At 45.1% G+C, this 25,350-nt stretch overlaps 2 protein-coding genes across 11 annotated transcripts in view; one reads left to right on the top strand and one right to left on the bottom strand.

The window, feature by feature from the left end:
• The first annotated feature begins 1,027 nt into the window (after positions 1-1,027).
• TP53INP2 (tumor protein p53 inducible nuclear protein 2) lies at positions 1,028-10,276 on the top strand. 2 transcript variants are annotated; one of them, XM_047771268.1, is made up of 4 exons: positions 1,028-1,258; positions 5,470-5,647; positions 6,067-6,355; positions 6,956-10,276. In XM_047771268.1, the coding sequence occupies exons 2-4, from the start codon at positions 5,524-5,526 to the stop codon at positions 7,206-7,208; spliced, it is 666 nt and encodes a 221-aa protein (XP_047627224.1). In that variant the 5' UTR covers positions 1,028-1,258; positions 5,470-5,523; the 3' UTR covers positions 7,209-10,276. The 2 variants fall into 2 exon arrangements, with proteins under 2 accessions (XP_047627224.1, XP_047627225.1); XM_047771269.1 differs by having other exon boundaries at positions 1,029-1,258; positions 6,187-6,355.
• Positions 10,277-11,442: 1,166 nt separating this feature from the next.
• NCOA6 (nuclear receptor coactivator 6) overlaps positions 11,443-25,350 on the bottom strand; it is a 108,934-nt gene continuing 95,026 nt past the window's right edge. For 7 of the 9 annotated variants that reach the window (XM_047771267.1, XM_047771259.1, XM_047771258.1 and 4 more), the window contains 3 exons: positions 23,206-23,242; positions 20,079-20,227; positions 11,443-12,006 (listed from right to left, as the gene is read on the bottom strand). In XM_047771267.1, coding sequence (XP_047627223.1) covers positions 11,963-12,006; positions 20,079-20,227; positions 23,206-23,242 — 230 coding nt within the window. In that variant the 3' untranslated portion in view covers positions 11,443-11,962. The remainder of the gene's footprint in view (positions 12,007-20,078; positions 20,228-23,205; positions 23,243-25,350) is intronic. The other 2 variants (XM_047771260.1, XM_047771261.1) reach the window with 2 other exon arrangements.

Genomic DNA, 25,350 nt, shown 5'->3' with positions numbered 1-25,350 from the left:
TGCCATTTACTGTAGCTTTGTGACCTTGGGAAATCGCTTAGGCTCTCTGAGCCTGTTTCTTCAGCTGGAAAATGGGGGGGGGGGCGCATAACACCCATCTTTCAGGGTTGTTGTGAAGATCAAAAGACATATAAAGCACTATAGCACAGTGCCTTGCACTCAGTAAGTGTTCAATAAATATCAGCTACCGGTCTGGAAGCAGCAATAGTAGGTACTCAATATTTGCTCAATGCATTGCTGAATATAAATCTACATACTAAGCATGAGATTTGTTGAGTCTCAGTTTTCCCGCGTGTAAATCGAGGCTAATAACCAATCCCTGTCCCGTCACTTTTCTGTCCAGCCCCAGCAGCAAGGTGGGTTAAACAAGATGTGGAAACGTTCCAGTGCTGAGCACTCTCTAGGTCAGTGTTAATTCAGCCCAGAGCAATCCCTCTCCAAGTCCTACTCTGAAAAATATTCTGTCAGTCTAACCAACTCTCCTATACTCCCGGCTACACCCCTGGAACCAGGGAAGGGAGATGTGCCCCACCTCTCAAGCCTGTCCAGATGAGGAAAAATGGAGCGGCAGAGCAGATAATGCGTAGGGTTGAGAAGGTGAGGCAGAAAACGGAGGCGCGGGAGAAGGGCGGGGAGGAGGAGACTGGAAGGTCACGGATGTGGCGCGGAGTAGAGAAAAGGGTACAGACCGAGGGATTTGGATAGAGGATACAGGTGAACGGACAGGAGGGGCAAAGGCGCTGGGATATGCGGAGGGAGTACAGAAAGATGGGGATCCTGTAGAAGGAGTGGTAATTCTCCTCATTGAGAGGTCTGTGGGGTCGCCCAGGAGCAGGGGCTCCAAGCGCCCAGCAGTCGCGTCTCCGAGCGCCCCACCCCCCAGCCTCCGGCTCGGAGTCTTGATCCCGGGAGGGAGCCACTAGCCAGCGAACCATGGAGGAGGCGGGGAGGGGAGATCCGCAGCCTGGGATTGGCCGCCGCTTCTCCGGTCGCTGACGCGAGGCGGGCGGGCCCCTTTGTGACGTCACAATCAGCTGTTTGAACGCTCCAATTTGTGCCGTGAGCCCAGCAGCTGCTGCACAGACTCGAAGCCCAGCGGGCGAGCGCAGCAACCCGGAACGTCCGACCCGTACCCCCGCCGCCTCCCCGCCTAGCCCCCGCGATGCGGCGGGGCCTGTGATCAGCCGCGGACCCTAGGACACCTCACCTCACAACTACCTCAGCGCCACCTCCGCCTGCCGCCCCGCCCCTGCCCCAGGTGAGTTCTGATCAGCTTCGGCCCCGGGGCTCCCGGGGCCCCAGAACTCTCCCCGCTCCCCCAGCTCCCGGGTCTTTGTCTCTTTCCGCCGGCGGCCGCCGGGGCTGCACTCCCGCCTCTGGATTGGCTGCCGCCCGTCCGGTAGACTCTGACGTCTGCATATTTGCATATGACATTGAGACGTCACCAAGGCCGGGACCGCCCCCCCACCCCCTCCCGGCTCGGGTCGCCTGTCCTCCCGTGACCCGTCGGGCGCTGAGTCGGGACTGGGCCCACGGGTGAGGGACGCTGAAAGGCAGCGGGACCAGAAGGTCCTCCAGTTTCCTGGATTAATCCAAGAGCTGCGTTCAAGCCTCTGAACCTCTACTTTCTCCTTGCGACTTGAGAGAGGTTCAAACAGCGTTACTGGGTCTACATTGGGGGAGGGGTTGTCAGGAGTTCAGGGGCGCCTGAAGTTTTGGCTCCAGCCGGATCGTTGAGGCAGCGCCAGATGGTGGTGGAATCCCCTCCCTCTGTCTCCAGGCTCTGCACCCCTGGACTAACATAATTACATCCTTCTAATCCCTGAAATGTGTGCAGCGCCTTAACTGAGGTCACTTCACTTCCCGAAAGGAGGGGTCTTAGACCCCATTTCACGGAAGGGAAAACTGAGGCCAGGAGCAGGCAAGTGGCCTACTCTAGGTCTTGCAGCCAGTTAGAGTCATGCCTGCCTGGTGAGTGGCAGATGCATTAGCCCTGGGCACATACTTAGTAGGAGCTTATTACAAGTAGTTACACATCCTCCTTCCACTGAGGACTGTACCTTGGGCTAAGCGCCATCCAAATTTGATAGGGCTCCTAGGAGATTGGGTCCCCTTTTGAAGCCCTGATCCTTACTTTATACCTTGGAGTTCCAGAGCCCAGTAAAATTACTCCCTCCCATCTGTTTTGACCGCAGAAAGGTGAGTCAGTGGCTGCATCAGGCTGTCTCCAGGGCCGATGTTGGGATGGGGTAGAGGTGAGAGTTCCCTTTGTTTGGCCCTTCTTTGCCTCCCAACATCAGAGTTGTCAGCTAGGAAGGACTGACCTGGCCTAGTGCTGATGATTACAAGGCTTGTGTTGCCCCTCCCTCTGCTCACAGAGAGGGACCAGGAGGAAAGGAGGCAGGAGGAAAGCCTCTGACTTCCTAAGTTGATGGGCCTATGGGCTGGACCAGGAGTCCTACCCCAACCTGGGCTTTGCTCAAGGATGGGCAGAGGTGGCTTGGGGCTCAAGTGCTATTCTAGGCATGGCTGCTATAGTTATTAAAGGGAATGGTTCTCTGTGGAGCAGAGCTGGGAATGTGAGAACCAGGAAGTTGGCAGGGCTGGGCAAGAAAAGTCCTGGGAGCCTCCCTCAGTGGTCATGAGAGGGGACGGGCACTGGATGGCTGGTACGGCTGTCACTTCTGGCCCTATCATTGACTTGCTGTGTGACCCCAGGCAGGGAGCTTCCCTCGCCACCCTAAGGCTCCCTTACCTCAATCTGTAATTTGAGGAGGCCCAGAGTAGACTCTGGTACGCAATGGGTGCTCTGGTAAATACATGATGCATCTTGACGCCAGGAACCCCAGACCTTTTATAGCTGGACCGAGAGGCTCTGAGTACCTCAGTGACTCGATGAAGGTCTGACTCCTGTCTGACTTGCCCATCTCTCCTGCATCATATTTTTGGAGATTGCTTACTGAGGGGTTTCTGACTCTCTACACTCTGGACTGGATGCTCAGTGACCTGGGGCTAGGCCTGCTCTGCCACCATCTAGCCATGTGTCTTTGGGTGGACTTATGTCCTCTGATCCTCAGGTTGCAAATGGGCTGGGTGAATATCATGGTCCCTGAAACACCTCTTAACTTCCTTTTCATTTTCTCAATGAAGCAGTAGGTCATTGGAGAGGGTTTATCTCCCCAAGGCCACAGTATTCCCTTTCTTCAGGAGGGGCCAAGCTCTGGATATTTAGTAACTGAATCACTAACTCCCTGTGGCTACAGATGGGCTAGGATAGGTGGCTTGTGCTGGGCAGGCACTAGTTGGGGGTGGCCCAACCTTTTTCTTTTTTTTTTTTTTTTTTGGTCTTTTTGCTATTTCTTTGGGCCACTCCCGCGGCATATGGAGGTTCCCAGGCTAGGGGTTGAATCAGAGCTGTAGCCACCAGCCTACGCCAGAGCCACAGCAACTCGGGATCCGAGCCGCGTCTGCAACCTACGCCACAGCTCACGGCAACGCCGGATCGTTAACCCACTGAGCAAGGGCAGGGACCGAACCCGCAACCTCATGGTTCCTAGTTGGATTCGTTAACCACTGCGCCACTACGGGAACTCCCCCCCCCCCCCCAACCTTTTCAATCCCTGAAGATCTCCCACTGGCGAAGCCCTCATCCAGAGAGTACTTCCTTCTGGAGTCCACTGTGGGTCCACAAATGTGTAAATACTCTTAGGGTCTAGAGCTTAGGTGATTGTGTGGCAAGTGTAAAAACATACCCAGGGAATGTGAGAGGTAGCAACCACCGTAAAAATACTCCAGGTGGGTAAGCAGTAAGAGTAGAATGCCTCTACTTTTTAATAAAAATTTTTTTATTATAGTTGATTTACAATGTTCTGTCAGTTTCTGCTGTATGACAAAGTGACCCAGTCACACACACACACACACACACACACACACACACACACATACATTCTTTTTCCCATATTATCTTCTAACATGTGCCCCCAGGGAGTTCTATTGGAAGTGTGGAAACATCCTTAGAGGAAGGTGACAGGTGGCTGAGTAGCAAAACTGTTGGCCATCTTCTTGGACAGATGTGGAGAGTCAAGCTTTAGGGATATCCAGGGGGCCTGACCAGCAGTCCCTAGCCGAGGTCTACTCCAAGGTAGAGACCCTGGTGTTTCCACTCCTGGAGCAGCGGGACTCTTTCCTCACCCAGGGAAGGACTGATTGAGGGCTTGAGTCCTGGTGCAGTCCTTGGTCCTCATCCTTAAGGGCCTCTGGGCCCCATAGCTCCCTACCTCCATCATCACTTCCCTCTGACCTGCTGTCTCCCCAGAGCTAGGCAACCTGATCTTCTTCCTCTTAGCCAGGGATGTTGCCCTTGAGCAGAGGCTTGGGAATAGGAGGTAAGGGGAAGAGTGCCTGTGGAAATAAGATCTTCATCTGACAGACACAGTTGAGGCCTGTGCAAGCACATGGTGAGATGGTAGCTGTTCTCTGGGATTATTGCTAGCGAGTGCTTTCAAGCCGCACAGGCTCAAGTAGTGGTTCTTAATCTCTGGGGTCAAGGACTGCTGTTTAGGAAATTGTAATGAAAACTAGGGTCCTTCTTTTTCAGAAAAATATGCATGGGCCATGACCCCAGGCCACTAAGTTAAAAATGCCCAATTCAGACAGATACCCAGCAAAGACAATGGAATATAGTGATCTGAAATCTGACTACATGGGTTAAAATCTTACCTCTGTGTCTTACTGGCTGTGAGATTTTGGGCAAATTATTTTACCTCTCTGAGCCTCAATTTCGTCACCTATAAAAGAAGGGTAATAACTATACCCACTTCCTAGAGTTGTTGTGAGGATTACATGAGGTAATATAAGTGCTCAGTATAGTACTTGGCAGATGAATGTTAGCTGTATGACGGTGGTGATAAATAATCACAATATTGGGCAACATCTGCTTGGAGAAATCCTATTTACCCTTCAAGGTCCAGGTTGGATGTCCAATCCTCTGGAGACCTTCCCTGAGAGAGTCTGGTCATGTATGTTACTTCTAGAGAATGCAATAATGTCAATAATAACTTGATGAGTTTATTGATGCTTCCTCTGTACCCAGGTACTGTTCTGAGCACTTTGTGTTTAGCTCATTTAATCCCTAGGAGAGCCTAGATGAGGTACTGTTATTAGTTCATTTAATTCGTATAAGGACTAAGAGGAGGATACTATTATCATTATCCTTTCCATTTGACAGATTAGAAAACTGAAGCACAGATAAGTTAAATAACTTCTAAGGTCATACAGTAAATAGAAAAGCCTAAAGGCAGGCCGCCTTACCAGAAAGTGAATACACATACACACACATACAGGGCAAAGCTTTGCCACGCATCCCTGTTGTACTTTTATCACTGCTCTGGGGACGAGGAGTGGTGTCCCCAGCTAGGAGAGGGGGTAGACCAGTTTATGGTGGTTCTGACTCCTCTCTACACCTCCCAGGTCTCTGCACTGCCATAAGGCGCCCCCCGCCTGAGGCTTCTTCACTCCTCTACCATGTTCCAGCGTTTTACCAGCCTCTTCTTCAGCACCCCGGCGCCCCCGGAGGACCCCAACTGCCCCCGAGCCTTTGTCTCTGAGGAAGATGAAGTGGATGGCTGGCTCATCATTGACCTGCCGGGTGAGGCCTGAGTTGGGGGCCAGACTGACTCCTGGACCCGTGAAGTCACCTTTAGGGCACGTGGCATAGCAACCTGAGGAGAAGGGAGCCGCTAGGGAATTGGGGAGTTCCAAGCCTACTGGGCAAACTGGGGCTGAGGCAGTAACATTAGAGGTGGGTTAACAGGGCCTCATTCCATGCACCTTCTGGCATATCCTGGTGATCCAGTGTTGGAGCCCACATTTCACGTGCCCTAGGGCAGGTTGAGACTGTGGGTACACCATGGATACAGCAGGCAGGGCTGCGGGTCTGACTAACGATGCCCTTTCTCTCCCTGTCCCACTGTGTCCGGTGTGTGTGTGTGTGTGTGTGTGTGTGTGTGTGCCCCTCCCCGCTGCGCCCCCTCCTCTGCCTGGCTCCCCTTCCTGCGCGCCCCGTAGACAGCTTCACCGCTTCCCCCAGCCCTGGGGCTGCCCCTGCCCCTGCAGGCCGCCCTCCGCCCGCGCCCTCCTTGATGGATGAGAGCTGGTTTGTTACCCCTCCGGCCTGTTTTACTGCAGAGGGGCCCGGACTCGGGCCTGCCCGTCTCCAGAGCAGCCCCCTGGAGGACCTCCTCATCGAGCACCCAAGCATGTCAGTTTATGTTACTGGCAGCACCATAGTGCTGGAGCCTGGACCTCCTTCCCCGCACCCTGATGCTGCCCTGCCGGATGGAAACCTTAGTGATGGGTGAGCAGGCAGGGGGCGGAGCCTGGAGGTCTAGAGCAGTGTATCTTGGACACTAGAGACCTGGGTGCAGAACTGAGCACAGGAGCCCACCTGGGCTGTGGAGGAGGGTCCTTTAGAGGTGTGTCTTTGTAGCAAAGGGCAGGAACCAAGGGCTGGGATGAAGCTAGGCCTGAAGGTAAAGGGGTGGGGTATTGAGATAGGGATAGACCTGGCTTTCTGGCTGGGCTGAGGCTTGAGAGAGCCATAACTTTGAGGCTTGGGACCAGTAGAGGCTGGAGGAGCAAGGCCAGAGAGCTGAGGAGGTAGGGGTGGGATTCTAGAGGCTTGTACAGAATGCCATGGCTGAATTGGAACTTGGAGCCAAAACTTCCCTGGGGCCTGGTTTAACTATCTTAGAGGCTAGAACTGAGAAGACCTCTCCAGGTTGGCTTCTTGTGCCTGGTACCCACAAGAAGGGCATGGGCGCCCCCCTGTGAGCTGAGACCTAATTGTGCCAGGGCAAAGGTGCAGAAAAACAGGGTGGGAGGTGCCAGTGCTCCCCTCTGCTACTCCCCCACCCCCATTTTGTCCAGTCCTGACCACCTTGCTCTGTCTCCGCAGGGAGTTGGCGCCTGCTCACCGGGAGCCCCGGGCCCTGCACCACGCTGCCGCCCCCCTGCCGGCACGGGCTGCACTGCTGGAGAAGGCAGGCCAGGCACGGCGGCTGCAGCGGGCCCGGCAGCGGGCAGAGCGCCACGCGCTGAGCGCCAAGGTGGTGCAACGGCAGAACCGCGCCCGCGAGAGCCGTCCTCGCCGGCCCAAGCACCAGGGCAGCTTTGTCTACCAGCCATGCCAGCGCCAATTCAACTACTAAGTGTCCGCTGGCTGTGCCACAAGCCCCTCGCTGACTCCTGATCCCTGTCCAGCCCCTCCGCCACAGCCAGTGTGCTGCTCAAGGGGCACCTGCAGCCCACCTTGGGCTGATACTACATCCTCCCTCCTTAGGTGTGTGAGGTGGGGTGATAGCCACTCTCTCCCTGCGACTCCATTTCCCTATCTCTGATCCTCTAGTCCGCCTCTGAACCTCCTTGCCCTTCACCCTCTAACCTTCTGGCCCCCAAGCTCAGCATCTAATCCTCCATCTCCCCCACCAATGACACCCCATATTTCCTCTTCTGGTCCTCAGCCCAACCTCTGCCCTGGCCTTCTCCATCCCTGCCCTTCAGTCCTCTCTTTCTGAGAGTCTCTTCTTCCAGTCCCAGATCTGACTCATTCCCTACCTTCAACTCCCACGTTACCATACTCACCCTATCTCATGTTTGGCACTACATTCACTCCTGCTCCCTTATTACTCATTCCCAGTAATTCTCCCACTGAAAGTAAAGGGTTCTCTGCCTCTAGTCTCCCTCTTCCCTCCCCTCTGGGGGCTGGGCTCCTCGGAGTTGCTTAGGCATGGAAAGGTGAAGTATGTGGAAAAGGACTGTGAAATGTGAGTTGGAGGGAGAAGGTGAAGGGAATCAAAGAAAAGAGGTAACCTATTGAAAATACAGATAGGACAGACAGGTGAGAGGCTGTAGGAAACAGGGCACCATGGAGGCTGGTACTGTGTTTGCTCAGAAGGCCAAGCCGTGCTCTCAAGCTGGAGCCTGGAGTCTGCTCCCACATCCCTCTCCTATAATCTCACCTCCCAAATCTCTTCCTGAAACCAACCCCTCTGCAGGCCCCTGTATCTGAAGGGCTTAGTTAGTACCTTGCTGCCCTACTTGCAACATGTCAACCCAGGAGTAAAGGCTGGGCAAGACCCTACAATCCTGGACATCTGTTCACATGCCCAAGGTGCTAGAACTAGTTTAGGAGAGATATGGGCCAGAGTGATTCGAGGAAGGGGAAGGACAGACCCCAGAGTAAGCATGCAGAATTACAATGCTGGGGAGGACAAGCTGTGGGGTGAGGCCATCCCAAGACTGGCAGCTTAGCCTTCATCTTGCCTCTGGCCTTGTTTTCCATACCCTGCCAGAATGGCTAATAAACACTCTTGGGCAGGAGGCCAGGAGCCCTACTGCCCCATTCCCCTATAATCCCTATTCAGGTTCAGGGCCTTTAGGGGACCTCTCTTCATTTTCTCTCCCAGGGTTCTCTTCCTTTCCAGGCTGCTGGGGAGAAATGGATACCCTATGGTTCCCCTTCCCTTCTCCTCCAATAAACACCTAGAAGAGGGAACCTAAGTACCCAAGTGAAAGGAGATGGACAGCCGGCTTTTCCCTTTCTCATGGTGGGACTGAATTTTGGGCTCAGACACCAGCAACAGCCTCTTGGGATGCCCCAAGTTGCTTCCCTTTTCCTCTGTCCTTTTTTAGGTGTGCTCTTTCTTCCTTGGAACTTTTTAAGATTTCCTGTTACATACCAACATGGGTCTTCCCCCTCACTCCAATTCTAGGTTTCTAGGCCTCATAGTCAAGCTGAGGCTTGGAGAAAACTCTGTAATTTCATGAGAGCAAAGGCAGCTGCCCTCCCTGACCCTATAACCCTAAGCCTCACCTGGGGTGTATGGGTCAGGGAGCAGGTAACCCCGTGGATGCTGGGATGGGGACAGAGGAAGCCCTACTGGGGGGTCTCCTATCTAAGGGAGTAAGCCAAATTTATATTAAGAGCAGATCAAAGTCCCCATGCCCATCCACCAGGGCCTAGTAGTTGACAGCCTTGCTCCTCTTCCTAGGTTCTTCTTCAGTTACAACCTAGTTTCTTTTATTCTTCCAGCTACTCCATGGTTGCTTCACAGCCAGCTTAGGGTCTTCAGCACTTCAAAGAGATGAAACTCCAACTCTTACCGCCTACTCCTTTGCTGTCAGCGGGAGCCTAGGCTCAGCTCTGGGAAGTGCTCATGATCCTTCTGTGGGGGAAGTGTGAGTTATAGAGCACTTGGCTCAAATTTCAAAAGGCTTCTCTCTACCTTACCCCATATTTATGGAAGCTCCTGTAGTTCTAGAACTCTCCAATATCATCATTTGGCTAGTTGCAAGGCTCATGTCTTTGTATTTTCCTATAGATTCTGTAGCACTTGAGTGTGGCAATATTTTAACTGTGTGTATTTCTAAGAACAACACTACTTGGTCTCCTGCTAGTCTGACTCCTGAAGCATCAGAACTTGTCATACTGTATTGACTGTGTATGTGCCTTTCACCTTGAGCATGCTTCAGGATTTTTTTTTTTTTTTAAACCACAGAACTTGAATCCATGAAGGAACCAGAATTCACAAAGTCTATGCAATCTTAGACAGGAGAGGGTTAGAGAGTCTGTCTTTACTGACGTTTTCAGAGACGCTGGAGAAGTTTGTTCCAGATTGTGAGTGTTAATATCAGTACTACCAGCACTTTGCCAAAACTGAGTATGTCCAAGGGACCCCTGTTTCTAGAGTGAGTCTCAATTACATCAAAGGATAACTTCCAGTAATTCCCCAATATATCTGAGTGCTCTCTGCAAGCTGGGTGTCATTTCCAGCTTTTGCCAGTCTGGCCCCAGCAGGGTACTATGTGTGAATGAATGCTGCTGTTTTGGAGTATGTTTGCTCCCCAGCCCCCACCCAGAACCCTGATCAGTTTGCTCTGACCCATAATGTTAGGTGCAATGAGGACCCTATCAGAGCTCTTGGATGACTCTTAAAGATCTATGTGGCTTTTATGTGAGGGGACGGAAGGCAGACACACCATGGCCCCTTATATCTTCCCTCTTGTTCTGCCACCTAGTTCCAAATGGAACTAGCAAGTTGAGTGCATCCCTCTTGAGTGTTGTGTTGAGACAGGCTGAAAAGAGGAGACTCTAGTTAACTATGTTGTGACATGTTGACAGACTCAAAGACACAACCACCTCAGCCTGGTCATGTGGCATGCCTGTGTATGTGTGTAACAGGATTCTGATTGTTAGACTGTAATGTTTTCTTCTATGGGAAAAAAATTAATATAAAGAAAAACAAATAAAAATCTATTTAAAGCATATTATGCTGTCTTTCTGAGTAGGGCTACAGTAGAAGAAGCACTTTGCAATCTCAAACACAGTAATGGCATAGGGTGTTATTATTAGGCTGCCTTTGATTCTGGTTGTGTGTGTCATACAGGGAAGGAAGAGGGTAGATAAGCTTGCTGGTAACAGAGCCAGACAATGTGGGGTCTGACTCATAAATAACTACTTTTAGAAAATCCTTATAATGCAGCACACATTAAAAAAAAAAAAAAGAGCCTGAGAATCACCAATTCATCCCTTTGGTCTCAAGCAGTGGGTTGCAGAGCTACGGCAGGGGAAGGGATGGAGGGCATGTCTAGTGTAGGAGACAGAGCAGAAGCCTGGGACAAGAGCAAGATAAAGACACAACGCCAAGCAATGAAGTTAAGTTCCTTGAATGTAGAGGTAGGGTAGGGGCAGAAGCAGCTGGTTTGAAGACCACAGTTCTTACGGTAATAACAGAGCCAGGAAAGGGAAAAACCTAAACACATTGATGAGCAGTAACCCCAAGCCTGATGCAGATGAGAAAAAGGGCAGCCAAAGAGTGGAATGTAGTAGATATCTCTGAAGTATATAACTAAAAATGCACACTTTTATTTGAGAGCTGTTCCATCTAACCATGGAAATGTACTGAAGGTAGAAACCTAAGCTGAACTAGATTCTTGATGCTGTTACAAAGAATCTTACTGGTCAGTCTGGGCTTATGTCTCGAACAGAGGAGGTATAAACACAATTGTTTTGGGGAAATCCATCGCATGGAAAAGCAGATGAATGAGGTTAAGTGTCAGCTGGGTTGCTGATGGCTTCCTGTTTCTAGAAAATCTTGGGTGACATTTGATCCTCACTAAGTTGATTCTGTTATATGCAATCAAAAGGAATTTAACCAATTAATATCAAAGTACCTGCTACCGTGCTGAAAAGAGCTTGTTTCTTCAAAGCAAGAATGAATTGAGTTAACAAGCATATGCATTTTCCTCACTTGTTAAGTGGGTATCTCAGGTGCAAAGAGGACAAGACAGGATTGTAATTCACAAAGAAGGCTGTTCCTATTCCGTATGGTCCAAGGAAAGAGCCTGCTTGCCCAATGATCCCTCAGCAACAACACGTTGATATTCTAGGACAAAGACATTTATTTAGCACATTCAATATTTCACATTGTATAAACCCTTAGATTCTCTTTATTCACTGGTCCATTTCTACAACAAATACATCCAAAACACTATATAATAAAATTATTTACAACATTTCCAAATGAGAAGATTCTTTTTGCCGCACTACTGCTATCCACACACAGTACTTCCACAGCACAATACATCATTAGAAGATCTAAAAATGCTCACCCTGTACTCTAGGCTGCTTAGGAAATGTGAAAACTAATAACATAATCGTATTAGCTCCTCTCAATACATGGCAACATTTTAGAAACCTTGAACTTCATCTTGCAACATCAAAAGGTTCAACAATTCTGCTTTCTCCATTGCACTTTACGAAACAGGTTGCAGGGACTAGGAAAAGGACCACATTATTAAAATGACTAACTGTACAGAAATGGATTTTAAAAAGTCACAGCTCAAAATTGCTTTTTGTAAAATTCACACACATTTACAAATATCAAGTCGTCGTCCAGCTTGTTTACTTGGATTTTCTCCGCTTGGATTGCACCACACTGGTTATGTCTGTTGGGGAAAGGAAGGACATTTTCAGCTGAGGCAACTCTTTACAGCAGTGCCTTTTAGACAGTCCACAAGAACCAGGGCTGACCCAAGTGGAGCCCTACTGCACTCTAAATCAGAAGGGGCACTCAGTGAGGGGGGGGTGTCTCAGGCTTCTTGGCCCCATATACTGGGGCCTGGCAATTGGGGAAATGTGATACAGGTAGCGGGAGGTGAAGCAAACATACATGGCTGGAAAAGTGCCAGGGTGAGGAAAGCTGCTTTAGTTGGGAAATTAACCCCACAGTCTCCATCACCTGTTCCTATCACCAAGAGAAATGATGGGTAGACCGACAATGCTTTTGTTGAGAAATTAATGAGTGATGCTACAAGCAAGTGAATAAACTGTGGCAGAGTGCAACAAAACAGTATTTAGATCCCTTTTGGCGCCAAGCCATTACTTTGCAGGAAGGAACTCTTTTTGCCATGGTATAGTCAAAGTCTCTAAATAACACGACCATGACCCCTAGTCAGCAAGTGTCTACTGCCTAGTCAGGAATTATCAAGGCTGTGGACACACCTGTGTATGTGACATAACGGAGAAGGAGTGTGTTTTGATTCCTTGAATTCTTCTTGTATTATTCAACCAACCCATACGGTATATAATCTTATCCTATATTTAAACCATTTTTCTCAAAAACTTTTTCGATACAAAAGTCTTCTACAGCAAAGTACAACGAGTAGCCTGAAGCTCTCCATGTAATCATTTCTTTAATATCTCACATTGATCTCAGAAATTCACTCTCTTCTTTGTGCTGCTCAATACTAGGTATTTTGAATTTAAAATGAAAACTAAAAAAATCAGAATATACATTCTTTTCAAGTACACATGGAACATTATCAAGGACTGACCACATATTAGGGCACAAAACTAACCTCGACAAATTTAAGAGTACAGAAATTACTTCAAGTATCTTTTCTGTCTACAATGGCATGAAACTAGAAATCAACCATAGAAAAAGAAATGAGAAAAAACGGATTACATGGAGACTAAACAACATGCTACTAAAAAACCAATGGGTCAATGAGGAAATCAAAAGCAATTTTCAAAAACACCTCGTGACAAATGATAATGAAAACACAACCATTCAAAATCTATGGGATGCCTCAAAAGCAGTGTTTAGAGGGTAGTTCACTGCAATACAGGCCTTCCCAAAAAAGAAGAAAAATCTCAAATCAACAATTTAACCCACCACCTAAAAGAATTAGAAAAGAATGACGAACAAAACCTAAAGTCAGCAGAAGGAAGGAAAATCATAAAGGTCAGAGAAGAAGTCAGTAAAACAGAGATTCAAAAACCAATAGGAAAAAATCAAGAAAACTAAGAACTGGTTCTTTGAAAGGGTAAACAAAATTGACAAACCTCTGGCCAGACTCACCAAGAAGAGGAGAGAAAGAACTCAAATAAACAAAAGAAATGAAAAAGGAAAAACCTCAAGGGATACTGCATAAATAATAATTAAAAGTTCCTGTCGTGGCGCAGTGGTTAATGAATCCGACTAGGAACCATGAGGTTGCGGGTTCGGTCCCTGCCCTTGTTCAGTGGGTTAACGATCCGGCGTTGCCGTGAGCTGTGGTGTAGGTTGCAGACGCGGCTCGGATCCCACGTTGCTGTGGCTCTGGCGTAGGCTGGCAGCCATAGCTCCGATTCGACCCCTAGCCTGGGAACCTCCATATGCCGCGGGAGCGGCCCAAGAAATAGCAAAAAGACAAAAAAAAAAGAAAAAAAAAAGAAAAAACCGCAAAAACATAAGAGGATACTATGAACAATTACATGCCAACAAATTTGACAATCTAGAAGCAATGGACAACTTTCTAGAGACATACAGCCCACCAAAACTGAATCAAGAAGAAAGAGATCAACTGGACAGAATGACCACTAGAAATGAAATTGAAATGAAATTGAATATGTAATAAAAACACTCTCTACAAACAAAAGTCCAGGACCAGATGGCTTCACAGGCAAATTCTATGAAACATACAAAGAAGATCTTACACCCATCCTTCTTAAACTTTTCCAAACGGTGAAGAAGGAATAATCCCAAAGACATTCTGTGAAGCTGCCATCACCCTAATACCAACACCAAAGATACTACCAAAAAAGACAATTATAGGCCCATATCTTTGAGGAATACAGATGCAAAAATTCTCAATAAAATTTAGCCAACTGAGGAGTTCCCGTCGTGGCGCAGTGGTTAACGAATCTGACTAGGAACCATGAGGTTGCAGGCTCGATCCCTGCGCTTGCTCAGTGGGTTAATGATCCGGTGTTGCCGTGAGCTGTGGTGTAGGTTGCAGATGCGGCTCGGATCCTGCATTGCTGTGGCTCTGGCGCAGGCCAGTGGCCACAGCTCCGATTCGACCCCTAGCCTGGGAACCTCCATATGCCGCGGGAGCGGCCCAAGAAATAGCAAAAAGACAAAAAAAAAAAAAATTTAGCCAACTGAATCTAAGAACATGTAAAAAAGATCATACACCACGACCATGTGGGATTCATCCCAAGTTCACAAGGATGGTTCAACATACACAAATCAATCAATGGCACAAACCACATAACAAAAGAAAAGTCAAAAACCACAGGATCATCTCAACAGATGCAGAAAAAGCATCTGACAAAGTCCAACATCCATTCATGATTTAAAACTCTTACCAAAATGGACATAGAGGGAACACACCTTAACATAACAAGGGCCATTTATGAGAAAGTCACAGCCAATATAATACTCAAGAGAGAAAAGCTGAAAGCCTTCCCACTAAAATCCGGAACAAGACCAGGATGCCCACTCTCCACCACTTTTATTCAACATAGTATTGGAAGTCCTAGCCACAGCAATCAGGCAAACAAAAGAAATAAAAGGTATCCAAATTGGAAGAGAAGAGGTAAAATTGTCACTCTATGCAGAAGACATGATACTATATATAGAAAACCCTAAAGACTCCACACAAAAACTACTCAAACTGATCAATGAATTCAGCAAAGTAGCAGGATACAAGATTAACACTCAGGATTCGGTTGCATTTGTATATTTACAATGAAGTATTAGAAAAGGACTATAAAAATGCAATACCTTTTAACATTGCACCCCCCAAAATTAAATACCTAGGAATAAACCTGACCAAGGAGGCGAAAGACTTACATGCTGAGAACTATCAAACATTAATCAAGGAAATTAAAGAGGATTCAAAGAAATGGAAAGATATTCCATGCTTCTGGATTGGAAGAATTAATATTGTAAAAATGGCCATATTACCCAAAGCAATCTACAGATTCAATGCAATCCCTAACAAATTAACCATGACATTTTGCACAGAACTGCAACAAAAATCCAAAAACTTATACGGAACCACAAAAGACTCCGAACTGCCAAAGCAATCCTGAGGAACAAAAACCAATCAGGAGGCATAACTCTCCCAGACTTCAGGCAATATTACAAAGCTACAGTGATCAAGATGGTGTGGTACTAGCACCAAAACAGACATATGGACCAATGGAGCAGAATAGAGAACTTAGAAATAAACCCAGATACCTATGGTCAGTTCATCTTCAACAAAGAAGGCAAGAATGTAAAATGGGAAAAATACAGTCTCTTCAGCAAGTGGTGGGAAAAAATGGGAAAATTTCAGTGAAATAGGAAAACTAGACAGCTGCATGTAAATCAATGAAACTAAAACATACACTCATACCATGAACAAAAATAAACTAAAAATGGCTTAAAGACTTAAACACAAGACACCATAAAACTCCTAGAAGAGAACATAGGCAAAACATTCTCTGACATCAACCATACAAATGTTTTCTTAGATCAGTCTCCCAAAGCAATAGAAATAAAAACAAAAATAAACCAATGGGGAATTTCCACTGCAGCCAAGCAGAAACGAAGTTGACTAGTATCTATGAGGATGTGTTAGATCCCTGGCCTCCCTAAGAGGGTTAACGATCCAGTGTTGCCGTGAGCTGTGGTATAGGTCACAGACATGGCTCAGATCTGGCATTGTTGTGGCTGTGGTACATGCCAGCAGGTGTAGCTCTGATTCAACCCCTAGCCTGGGAACTTCCATATGCTGCACCTGAGGTCCTAAAAGAAAACAAGATAAAACAAAACACTGCTATGGGTGGTGTTCTATAAAAAATAATGGAAGAAAATAGTTTCAAACAATGCAATCAACAAGGGCTTAATCTCTAAAATATACAAGTAACTCATACAACTCAACAGCAAACAACCAACCCAACTGAAAAATGGGCAGAAGACCTGAATAGACATTTCTCCATATAGCACCAGTCAGAATGGCCATCATTAATAAGTCTACAAATAACAAATACTGGAGAGGGTGTAAAGAAAAAGAACCCTCCTACACTGCTGGTGGGAATGCAAATTGGTACAACCACTGTGGAAAACAGTATGGAGGTACCTCAGAAAACTAAATACAGAACCACCATATGATCCAGCAATCCCACTCCTCGGCACATATCTGGACAAAACTTTCACTGAAAAAAATATGTGCACCCATGGGTCCACTGCAGCGCTATTCACAATAGCCAAGACATGGAAACAACCTGAATGACCATCGACAGATGAACTGGTTAATGGTACCTATACACAATGGAATACTACTCAATCATAAAAAAGAACAAAATAATGCCATTTGCAGCATTAGGGATGCAACAGGGATGCAACTAGAGACTCCATACTAAGTGAAGTCAGAAGAGAAAAACAAATACCACATGATATCACTTATATGTGGAATCTAACATATGGCACAAATGAACCTATCTACAGAAAAGAAACAAACTTGTGGACATGGAAAACAGACTTGTGGTTGCCAAGGAAGAGGGGGAGGGAGTGGAATGGACTGGGAGTTTGGGGTTGGTAGATGCAAACTATAGCCATTGGAATGGATAAGCGATGAGATCCTGCTGTATAACACAGGGTGCTATATCTGATCACTTGTGATGGAACATGATGGAGGATAATGTGAGAAAAAGAATATATAGATGTATAACTGGGTCACTTTACTGTATGGCAAAAACTGACAGAACATTATAAATCAACTACAATAAAAAATTAAAGAAAAAAACGAAAACAATGTTTTTTGTTTTGTTTTTGCTTTTTAGGGCTGCATCCATGGCATATGGAAGTTCCCAGGCTAGGGGCTGAATTGCAGCTGCAGCTGCCAGCCTACACCACAGCCACAGCAACTCAGGATCTGAGCCAGTTCTGCGACCTACACCAGAGCTCACGGCAACGATGGATCCTTAACCCACTGAGAGAGGCCAGGGACTGAACCTACGTCCTACTAGCTGGATTCATTTCTGCTGAGCCACAATGGGAACTCCCAAAACAATGTTTTAGAATTATTTTCCCATCAAAGACAAAAAAGTGTTTTTTATTTAACACACTGAAGTGTAAGATGAATCCAATTTATGCATTTCTAGGCTGAATTTTCTTATGCTGCATGTCAGGTTCAGTATATTAAGCAATTTTTCTTTGCTCTTTCATATTGTAGAGAACCTAGACTCAAAATGTAGATGCAAAGAGCAAAAATTTAACTACTCTGTTAGCTAGGTAATTTCCTAGAAGTGAGGCTTAGATGACTTGCTGAGAGATGGCCTGCGTAGTGTTTTTAGGGTTCTTTTGGTGGAAATTTCAATATATACATCTTGCTGGGAGATCATGATGCTTGTGCCAGGTGGAGAATCAGTTTCTTTGATTTGCTCATTATCGTTAGTCTTTTGCTAATCAGAGGAGAGTTAATCTGACATGATGTTGACAATGGTGTTCTTTATTTTAATAAATAAACTAGGTTTCACAGACCCCACAATTCCCCATAATTGCCTCTTTATGTCCAACTCTCAAGCTTCATTTCCAATGTAGCAAATTTGTCATTTGCAGTAAAAACATACAGGGTTTTGTCTCGACAAAGTGTTCATCCCTTAGAAAAATATCTATTAATTAGGTCAAGGTTGGGAGCTTCTACTTTGTTGTGACATGAAGGATCAAGTGGTGTGCCTGAGAAACACATATGTGGGGCTGTGGGAAGTGGTAAGCAGTAGGGGGATAAGCGACCTCAGGCTCTCCACTCCATTCCTTCCTTGCTTGTTCCCATCTGTCACTGCTCCAAAGCACCCAATGATCTGGCAGGCTGCCTCTGCTTCTGAGGATGAATCAATGAGTGGGGCCAGGAGTAAACAAGTGATCTATGCTAGAAACTACAAAAAAAAAAAAAAAGAAAAGAAAAAAAAAAAGAAAAAAGACTTTTTCAATAGTGGGGTGAGGGGTGGCAGTGGTGGATTTTTCCATGAAGAAAAATCCTGATTTTGAAGTCTCTATCACCTTCCCTGGATAAATCTAGCCAATCTGGGTCATAGAGCAAAGTCACTTTTGATGTTTTTTTATCAATCTGAAGAGTTTTGTTTCTGTGGTTCAATTTTATTGTCCCTTCAAAATGTTACCAACTTTACCATTCCTTGTGGCCCATGCTGACATTTTTAGAATTTAATCCTAATTATAATGGTAAACCATTGAAGGGTTTTAAGATATGGTAGCAGTGAAGATAGGGAAAAGTAGATGAATTGGGGCACGTGAAATCAAATGAGCAGATTTTTGTAAATGGATGTGCAGGTGAAGGAGGGAGGTGTCAAGGAGGTTTTACCTGATGGACAGATACATGGGGAGAGCATCTGTCCAGATAGATGGATAGATAGCAGGGGAACAATAGCAAAGGAAATGACATCAGGGGTGAAAATCACAAGTCTGTTTTCAAACATGTTGAGTTTGTGGTCCTCTTAAGGATGTACATGCAATTGCCTAAGATCTCTAGAGGTCCATACTAGAAAATAAATTTATGAGTCATCTGTGAAAGGTGGTAACTAAAGAAGGGAGGTATGAATGAGATCACTTAGGGAGAAAATGTAAGTTGAAGAGAAAAGTTGACTCAGGGTTAAAGTTTGAGTAGGTTGACATCTAATGAATGGGTATAGAGACTGATAAGGAATAGCCAGAAAGGAGACAGAAAAATATTGAGAGTTCTGGGTCAGAGAAGCCAAAGGGCAAAGTTAATTCAAAAAAGAGATAGCAAAGTAAGTCAGAAAGAGAAAGACAAATACTATATGATATCTGCTATATGTGGAATCTAAAACATGGCGCAAATGAACCTATTTACAAGGCACAAATGAACCTACTTACAAAACAGAAAGAGACTTACATAGAGAACAGACTTGTGGTTGCCAAGGGGGAAGGTGGAAGGAGTGGGATGGACTGGGAATTTGGGGTTAGGAGACGCAAACTATTACATTTAGAATGGATAAGCAGTAAGGTCCCACTGTAGAGCATAGGAAACTACATCCAATCTCTTAGGATAGAGCATGATGGAAGATAAGATAAGAAATATATATATGTCGGGGTCACTTTGCTGTATAGCAGAAATTGGTACAACACTGTAAATCAACTATAATGATAATAATTAAAAAAAGAAGTCAATAGAGAAGAGAAAACTTGGTGGTGTAAGGTTCTTGAGAAGGTCAGAGAAGATGGAATCAAAGGTACAAGAGAAGGAATGGGCCTTGGACTTAAGGAGGGACAGTTGCTCTATTATCGTAGGAGTAAAGGAGGACCCGGGTAGATTTACATCCTGGCAGTGGAAGTTGCAGGAGTTCTGTTTTCTCTGTGAAGATGGGAGAACTCTGCTGAAAGAGAGGATATAAAGTAGGAGCCAGAGGTTTGAAAACAGTAGAAAGTAGGAAAGAGAATTGACCACAGAAACCACAGAAAGATGGCGGAGCCTTATTGAGGACCTATCTGAAATGGTGATCAAGGATCAATCTGCCCTATTACGTACTTGCTGCTCTTGTACACACATACAGAAAACATACAGTTAAATGAACCAACAAGTAAAGTAAGAACCAAACAGCAGAAGTCAAAGTAACTTGACAATTTAAGGAACAGAAGCAAAGATGAAGGATAAAATCTGCTGCTGCTGTGATAAGAACCCTATTCTTCTATTTAACCCATAAATAGCATCCACAGACCACTGCTAACCTTTAGTAGAGCTGGAGGCTGAAGCAGGCCGAGAAGATCGCTTCCGATGTCCATTTTCCACACTTTCAGAAGCCACAGTTGGCTCTTCAGTCCGGGAGTTTCTTCGGCTTGGAGTTTTGGACTTTTCAATTATCTCTTTGGGCTCACTGCTGACAGGGGGAAGCATAAAGTCCAAGGAGATAAGGGTATCAAGTCACACAAAAAATAAAGATAACAGTTTCATTCATAAGGCAGGAGATTAAGAACTACAGAATCATCCTAGGGTAATACTGTCCCACTCTGGGACAACAAGCACAATTACCCTCTAATATTACTGACAATTTAAAAGTGAATCTAACTTGTTACATTAGTAAAAATAAAATATTTATGCATAATGCTAGAGCAATAGCCAAGGACTTGACAATAGGGTGAAAAATCACAAGTCTGTTTTCAGACATGTTGAATTTGGGGACATTGTGGAAAAATAGGTAAAAGACAGTAAGAACTCAGAACAAAAATCAACTAACTTTCTCATCTGTTTTCCTAAAATTTCCCTTCAAAAATTAATAGTACCTAAAATCTAGGAAATTACTAATATACACTGGCATTTACTATGAGTCTGGTATAGTTAGGCAGCAGCATGTTACGAAGTCACATTATAGAATACACATGAGAAAATAATCACAATATATCACTGCACATACTGATTGCTTCTACTTCAATCCCTCTTTTTTTTTTTCAGTATGTGAAGAATTAAAAATTGGTACTATCTAGTATTATTGAGGGTACAGGACAAAAACTCTTGATGGAGTATAAACTATGCAGCCCAGTAGTTATCAACGGGGGCCATTGTGCCTCCTAAAGATATTCAGCCATGTCTGGAGACATTTTTAATAGTCATGACTGGGGAAGGATGCTACTGGCACCATTTGGGTAGAGGCCAGGGATGCCACAAAACATCCTATAATGCTAACACAGTACCCTCCGCCATTCCCTACCCTGTCCCCAGTAAAGGATTATCTGATCCACATAGTCAATATCACTGAGGCTGAGAAACCCTGGTGTAATCCTCTGGCTCAGCAATTCCATTTCTAGGTGCCTAAGGAAATAAATCTTTTTTAAAGAGCTCTAATTACACATGAGGATATCAAAGCATTTTATTCTTACTAATGAATACAGGAGACCTAAATGCTTAACGATAATAGATTAGTTAACTAAATCATGGCACATCCAAATGGAGTCAGAAAAATCATGTTGCAGAAAGCTATTTAATGATAAAAATTGTTCGTGGAGTTCCCTTCGTGGAGCAGTGGTTAATGAAACCAACTAGGAACCATGAGGATGCAGGTTTGATCCCTGGCTCACCAGTGGGTTAAGGATCCGGCGATGCTGTGAGCTGTAATGTAGGTTGCAGACACGGCTTGGATCCCACATGGCTGTGGCTGTGGCAGGCAGTTGCAGCTCTGATTCAACCACTAGCCTGGGAGGAGCTTCCACATGCAGCGAGTGTGGCCCTAAAAATACCAAAAAAAAAAAAAAAAGTTCGTAATGCATTACTGTAGGAGAAAAAAAATCTACCAACATTATGACTAGTATAATCCTATTTTCATTATAATATATATTAAGTTATATTAAGTATATATATAACCACATACGAATGAGTGGGTGATATATATATGTATACTTTATAGTATTTATATATGGATATAATACTAGATATTAGAGCTATATAAACACTATAGTATATATATAAAACACTGGCTTTTTTTTTTTTGTCTGTCTTTTAGGACCTCACCCATGTCATACTGAAGTTCCCAGGCTAGGGGTCGAACTGGAGCTGAAGCTGCTGGCCTATGCCACAGCTCACAGCAACGCCGGATCCTTAACCCACTGAGCGAGGCCAGGGATCAAACCTGGGTTGGTCTTCGCTGATGCTAATTAGATTCATTAACCACTGAGCCACAACAGGAATTCCAAAACACTGACATTTTTAAACTCTATTTCTATCTCGACATACTTTGTGAGGAAGACTAGAAGAACTAAAATATTGTTGAGTCGTAGGAATAGTGGTTAATTGGTAATTGTCTTTGTAATTCTCTGATCTGAATTTTAAGTTATCTTCAGTAAACTTATACTATTTTCATAGTTCGAAAAATGCATGTTTGGAGTTCTCTTGTGGTGCAGTGGATTGGGGATCCAGGTTTATCACTATTGCGGCATGGGTTGCTGCTATAGTGTGGGTTCAATCCCTGGCCTGGGAGCTTTCACATGCTGCAGGTGCAGCCAAAAAACAAAACAGAAACAAACAAAATCCATGTTAAAATCCTCAGGGGGGGGGAGAAAGAGAAATTGATTAAATTTACTTATAAGATATGGAACTGAAACCTAAGGAATGCAACAGAAACAAAAAAACAATCAAATGGACCCCTCTTTCTGGGAAGACTTCCATGCCCTAACTCCCCAAGTGAAGTTGTCTCTTCTGTCTTTAGGATTCAGTCTGTATCTGGCATTCCAGAGCACATGCCGGGCTGCACAGCATGTTTTGTTTTATTTTAGTGTCTTGTATCTTCCACTACATTGTAAGCTCCTTAAGGACATGAACCACGGCCTGACTGTCAACGATCCCTACCTCTCCACTGTTCACTCCTGCCAGGGTACCCACCCTTTGCTAGTGGCGCTATGCTTGGGAATATGGCCATAGGTTCACTCCTCTAGCTTTACATCTAACAACTCTCCCACAAGCCAAGGCAAGTCAAGGAGAGGCGAGAATTCAGCTGGGGTAGAATCACAACTCGCTCAGCGGGTTAAGGATCTGGTGTTGCCATGAGCTGTGGTGTAGTTCACAGACACAGCTCAGATCTGGTGTTGCTGTGGCTATGGCGTAGGCCGGTAGCTCTGATTAGACCCCTAGCCTAGAAACCTCTATATGCCAAAAAAAAAAAAAAAAAAAGAAAGAAAGAAAGAAAAAGAAATATTATCTCTGAGGGATTGGGGCTGATGACAGCTCCCTACTTCAGTAGGAAAGACTGGTACAAAGAGTGAAAGAAAAAGACAAGGTGAAGAGAGGTTTAAAGGCTGAGAAAGGTGATAACCCTTCAAAGTGGCTTATGTCATATTCATGCTAAGCCTGCAGAAATGATCATCTTACCTTTGTCCAGAGACCATGGCAGCATTTACCTCGAGTTCTGTTAAAAATACAAAGGACAGAAATGAGATGTATGAGCTTCTGGTGTATATGTCCACAGGGAGAAGCCAGGTGTCCATGAAAATTCTGAATGCCCTGTTTAGGCTAATGTGTTTCCATGCATAGCAGCATCCTTATCTTAACATGGTATAGAGAGAGAGTTGGCACAGGCAAAATTCGGCTGTCTGGGCATAAGACACTTTACTCAGTCTATTTTTATTTCTACTTCATACTGTGAAATTATCTTGTTTGGATCAACCAAACTGAATCCACACTGCCTGGTTCATATTTCATCCAGCTATCACTAGGTTAGTAAAATAATCCTCTTCCTCTCATGTGAAAGAGATTGTTTTCATTCTTAGACTATCTTTACCCTCTTGACATATTTTTTTAAACAGCAATCTTCAACTATGTCTTAAATATCTATTAAGGATGCATTCTCCTCCAAAGGATCTCTTCACTGAATTTTAGAGGGCAGACTGCTGTACTCTGAGATATTGCCTAAATACCCCACTATGTTCTCTTCCTCAACCTCTCAGCAATGCCCTCCAAGAAAGGAAACTCTCAGTAATTTGTTTAACAGAGTTTGCTTAAATGAGCATCCTATGGGTTTACCAGGCACTTCTTTCTCAGCACCAGCAGAAAAACACCTTCTTCCTCCATCATACACCTTTAGGTAGTTTCATCTTTTGCAAAAGACCATCCCTGATGCACCAGTCGGCAGCGATCTCTCCTGCCTCTGGTCTCCCACAGCCCTTTACCTGTTCCCCCTTTCAGGGAATTCAGCATCACAGACTCAGCGTACATGTCTAACCTGCCTTACTTACTGCACAGTCATCTCCCTGAAGGCAGTGAAGTCAGAGTGCCTGGGTTATTTTGACCTCATTGTTTAGTAGCCATGTATTGGGCAAGTTACTTGACCTCTCTGTGCTAAAAAAAAAAAAGGGGGGATCACTACCCACCTCCAAGTTAAAAAGATTAAATGGAACAACGCATCTAAAAAACTTAGTATATAGCACCTGGCACTTGGTAATTACTCAATATTAGCCATTATTAGTATTGCTATGATGCTCATGTTGATGCAGTCTTTATGTAAGGAGGCTGTACTTCTCTACCTTCAAAGATGGCAGAAGGGAATTTTTGCTTCTCATTTGCTATTTAGCTCCCCATATCTAATCCATAAAACCTGGAGACTCTCCAGAAGAAACCTCACTGAGTCTCTGCTGCCTTGCTGGCTCTGCTAGAGCTGAGAAATAGGTACTGTGTGTTCAAAAGTAAAAACAGCTCAAGCCAAAAAAAGTTGATTACAAAAAAATTTTGGTTTGCTTTTTTTTTTTGTCTTTTTGTTATTTCTTGGGCTGCTCCCGCGGCATATGGAAGTTCCCAGGCTAGGGGTCGAATCGGAGCTGTAGCCTCTGGCCTACACCAGAACCACAGCAACACGGGATCCGAGCCGATCTGCAACCTATACCACAGCTCACGGCAACGCCGGATCGTTAACCCACTGAGCGAGGCCAGGGACCGAACCTGCAACCTCATGGTTCCTAGTCGGATTCATTAACCACTGCGCCACGACGGGAACTCCTGGTTTGCTTTTTTGAAACAAAATTCAATGCTTTTGAGAATTTTAACACTATCACAGCTAATTCATGTAAGTGGAGACCAAAGGGATTTAATGAAGGCAATTATTGGCTTAGTGAGTATTTTAAGGAGATTCATTTAAGCCAAACTTTCAAAAGGAACAAGATTCTTCAGCTAATTACTCTGAGAAGGAGGATATATGATATGGTAAAGCCCATTTTCTGGAGAAAAGAGTTGGGGCAGGAGATGGAATTCCCTTCCCTCTTCTAATCGCTCCCTTTCTCATAAAAAAAAGAGTTTTACAATCTAATTTCTTCTCTGAGTAATTTGCTCCATTCCTACCCTTCTCAGGTATTATGTAGCAAAGGCAAAATCTGGGTGGCTAATTTTTTTTTTTTTCTCATCCATTTTTTCAGAGGCCTGGTTTTACTTAAAGTCTATACCAAAGTATATACAATAGAAAGTCCTATCCATCATATAGGACATGGCACCCTGAAGCAGGTTTTAAAATAATCACAACTTTTACTG

This window comes from Phacochoerus africanus, chromosome 3, assembly GCF_016906955.1.
Source record: "Phacochoerus africanus isolate WHEZ1 chromosome 3, ROS_Pafr_v1, whole genome shotgun sequence".
Classification (NCBI taxonomy): domain Eukaryota; kingdom Metazoa; phylum Chordata; class Mammalia; order Artiodactyla; family Suidae; genus Phacochoerus; species Phacochoerus africanus.
Note: the sequence above shows the minus strand (reverse complement) of the source record. Positions and strands in the feature narration are given on the sequence as shown.

Coding starts and splice junctions, on each gene's coding strand:
- TP53INP2 (XM_047771268.1), top strand. CDS start 5,524: ATGTTCCAGCGTTTTACCAGCCTCTTCTTCAGCACCCCGGCGCCCCCG. Junction 5,648..6,066: donor GCTCATCATTGACCTGCCGG/GTGAGGCCTGAG, acceptor CGCGCCCCGTAG/ACAGCTTCACCGCTTCCCCC. Junction 6,356..6,955: donor GATGGAAACCTTAGTGATGG/GTGAGCAGGCAG, acceptor CTGTCTCCGCAG/GGAGTTGGCGCCTGCTCACC.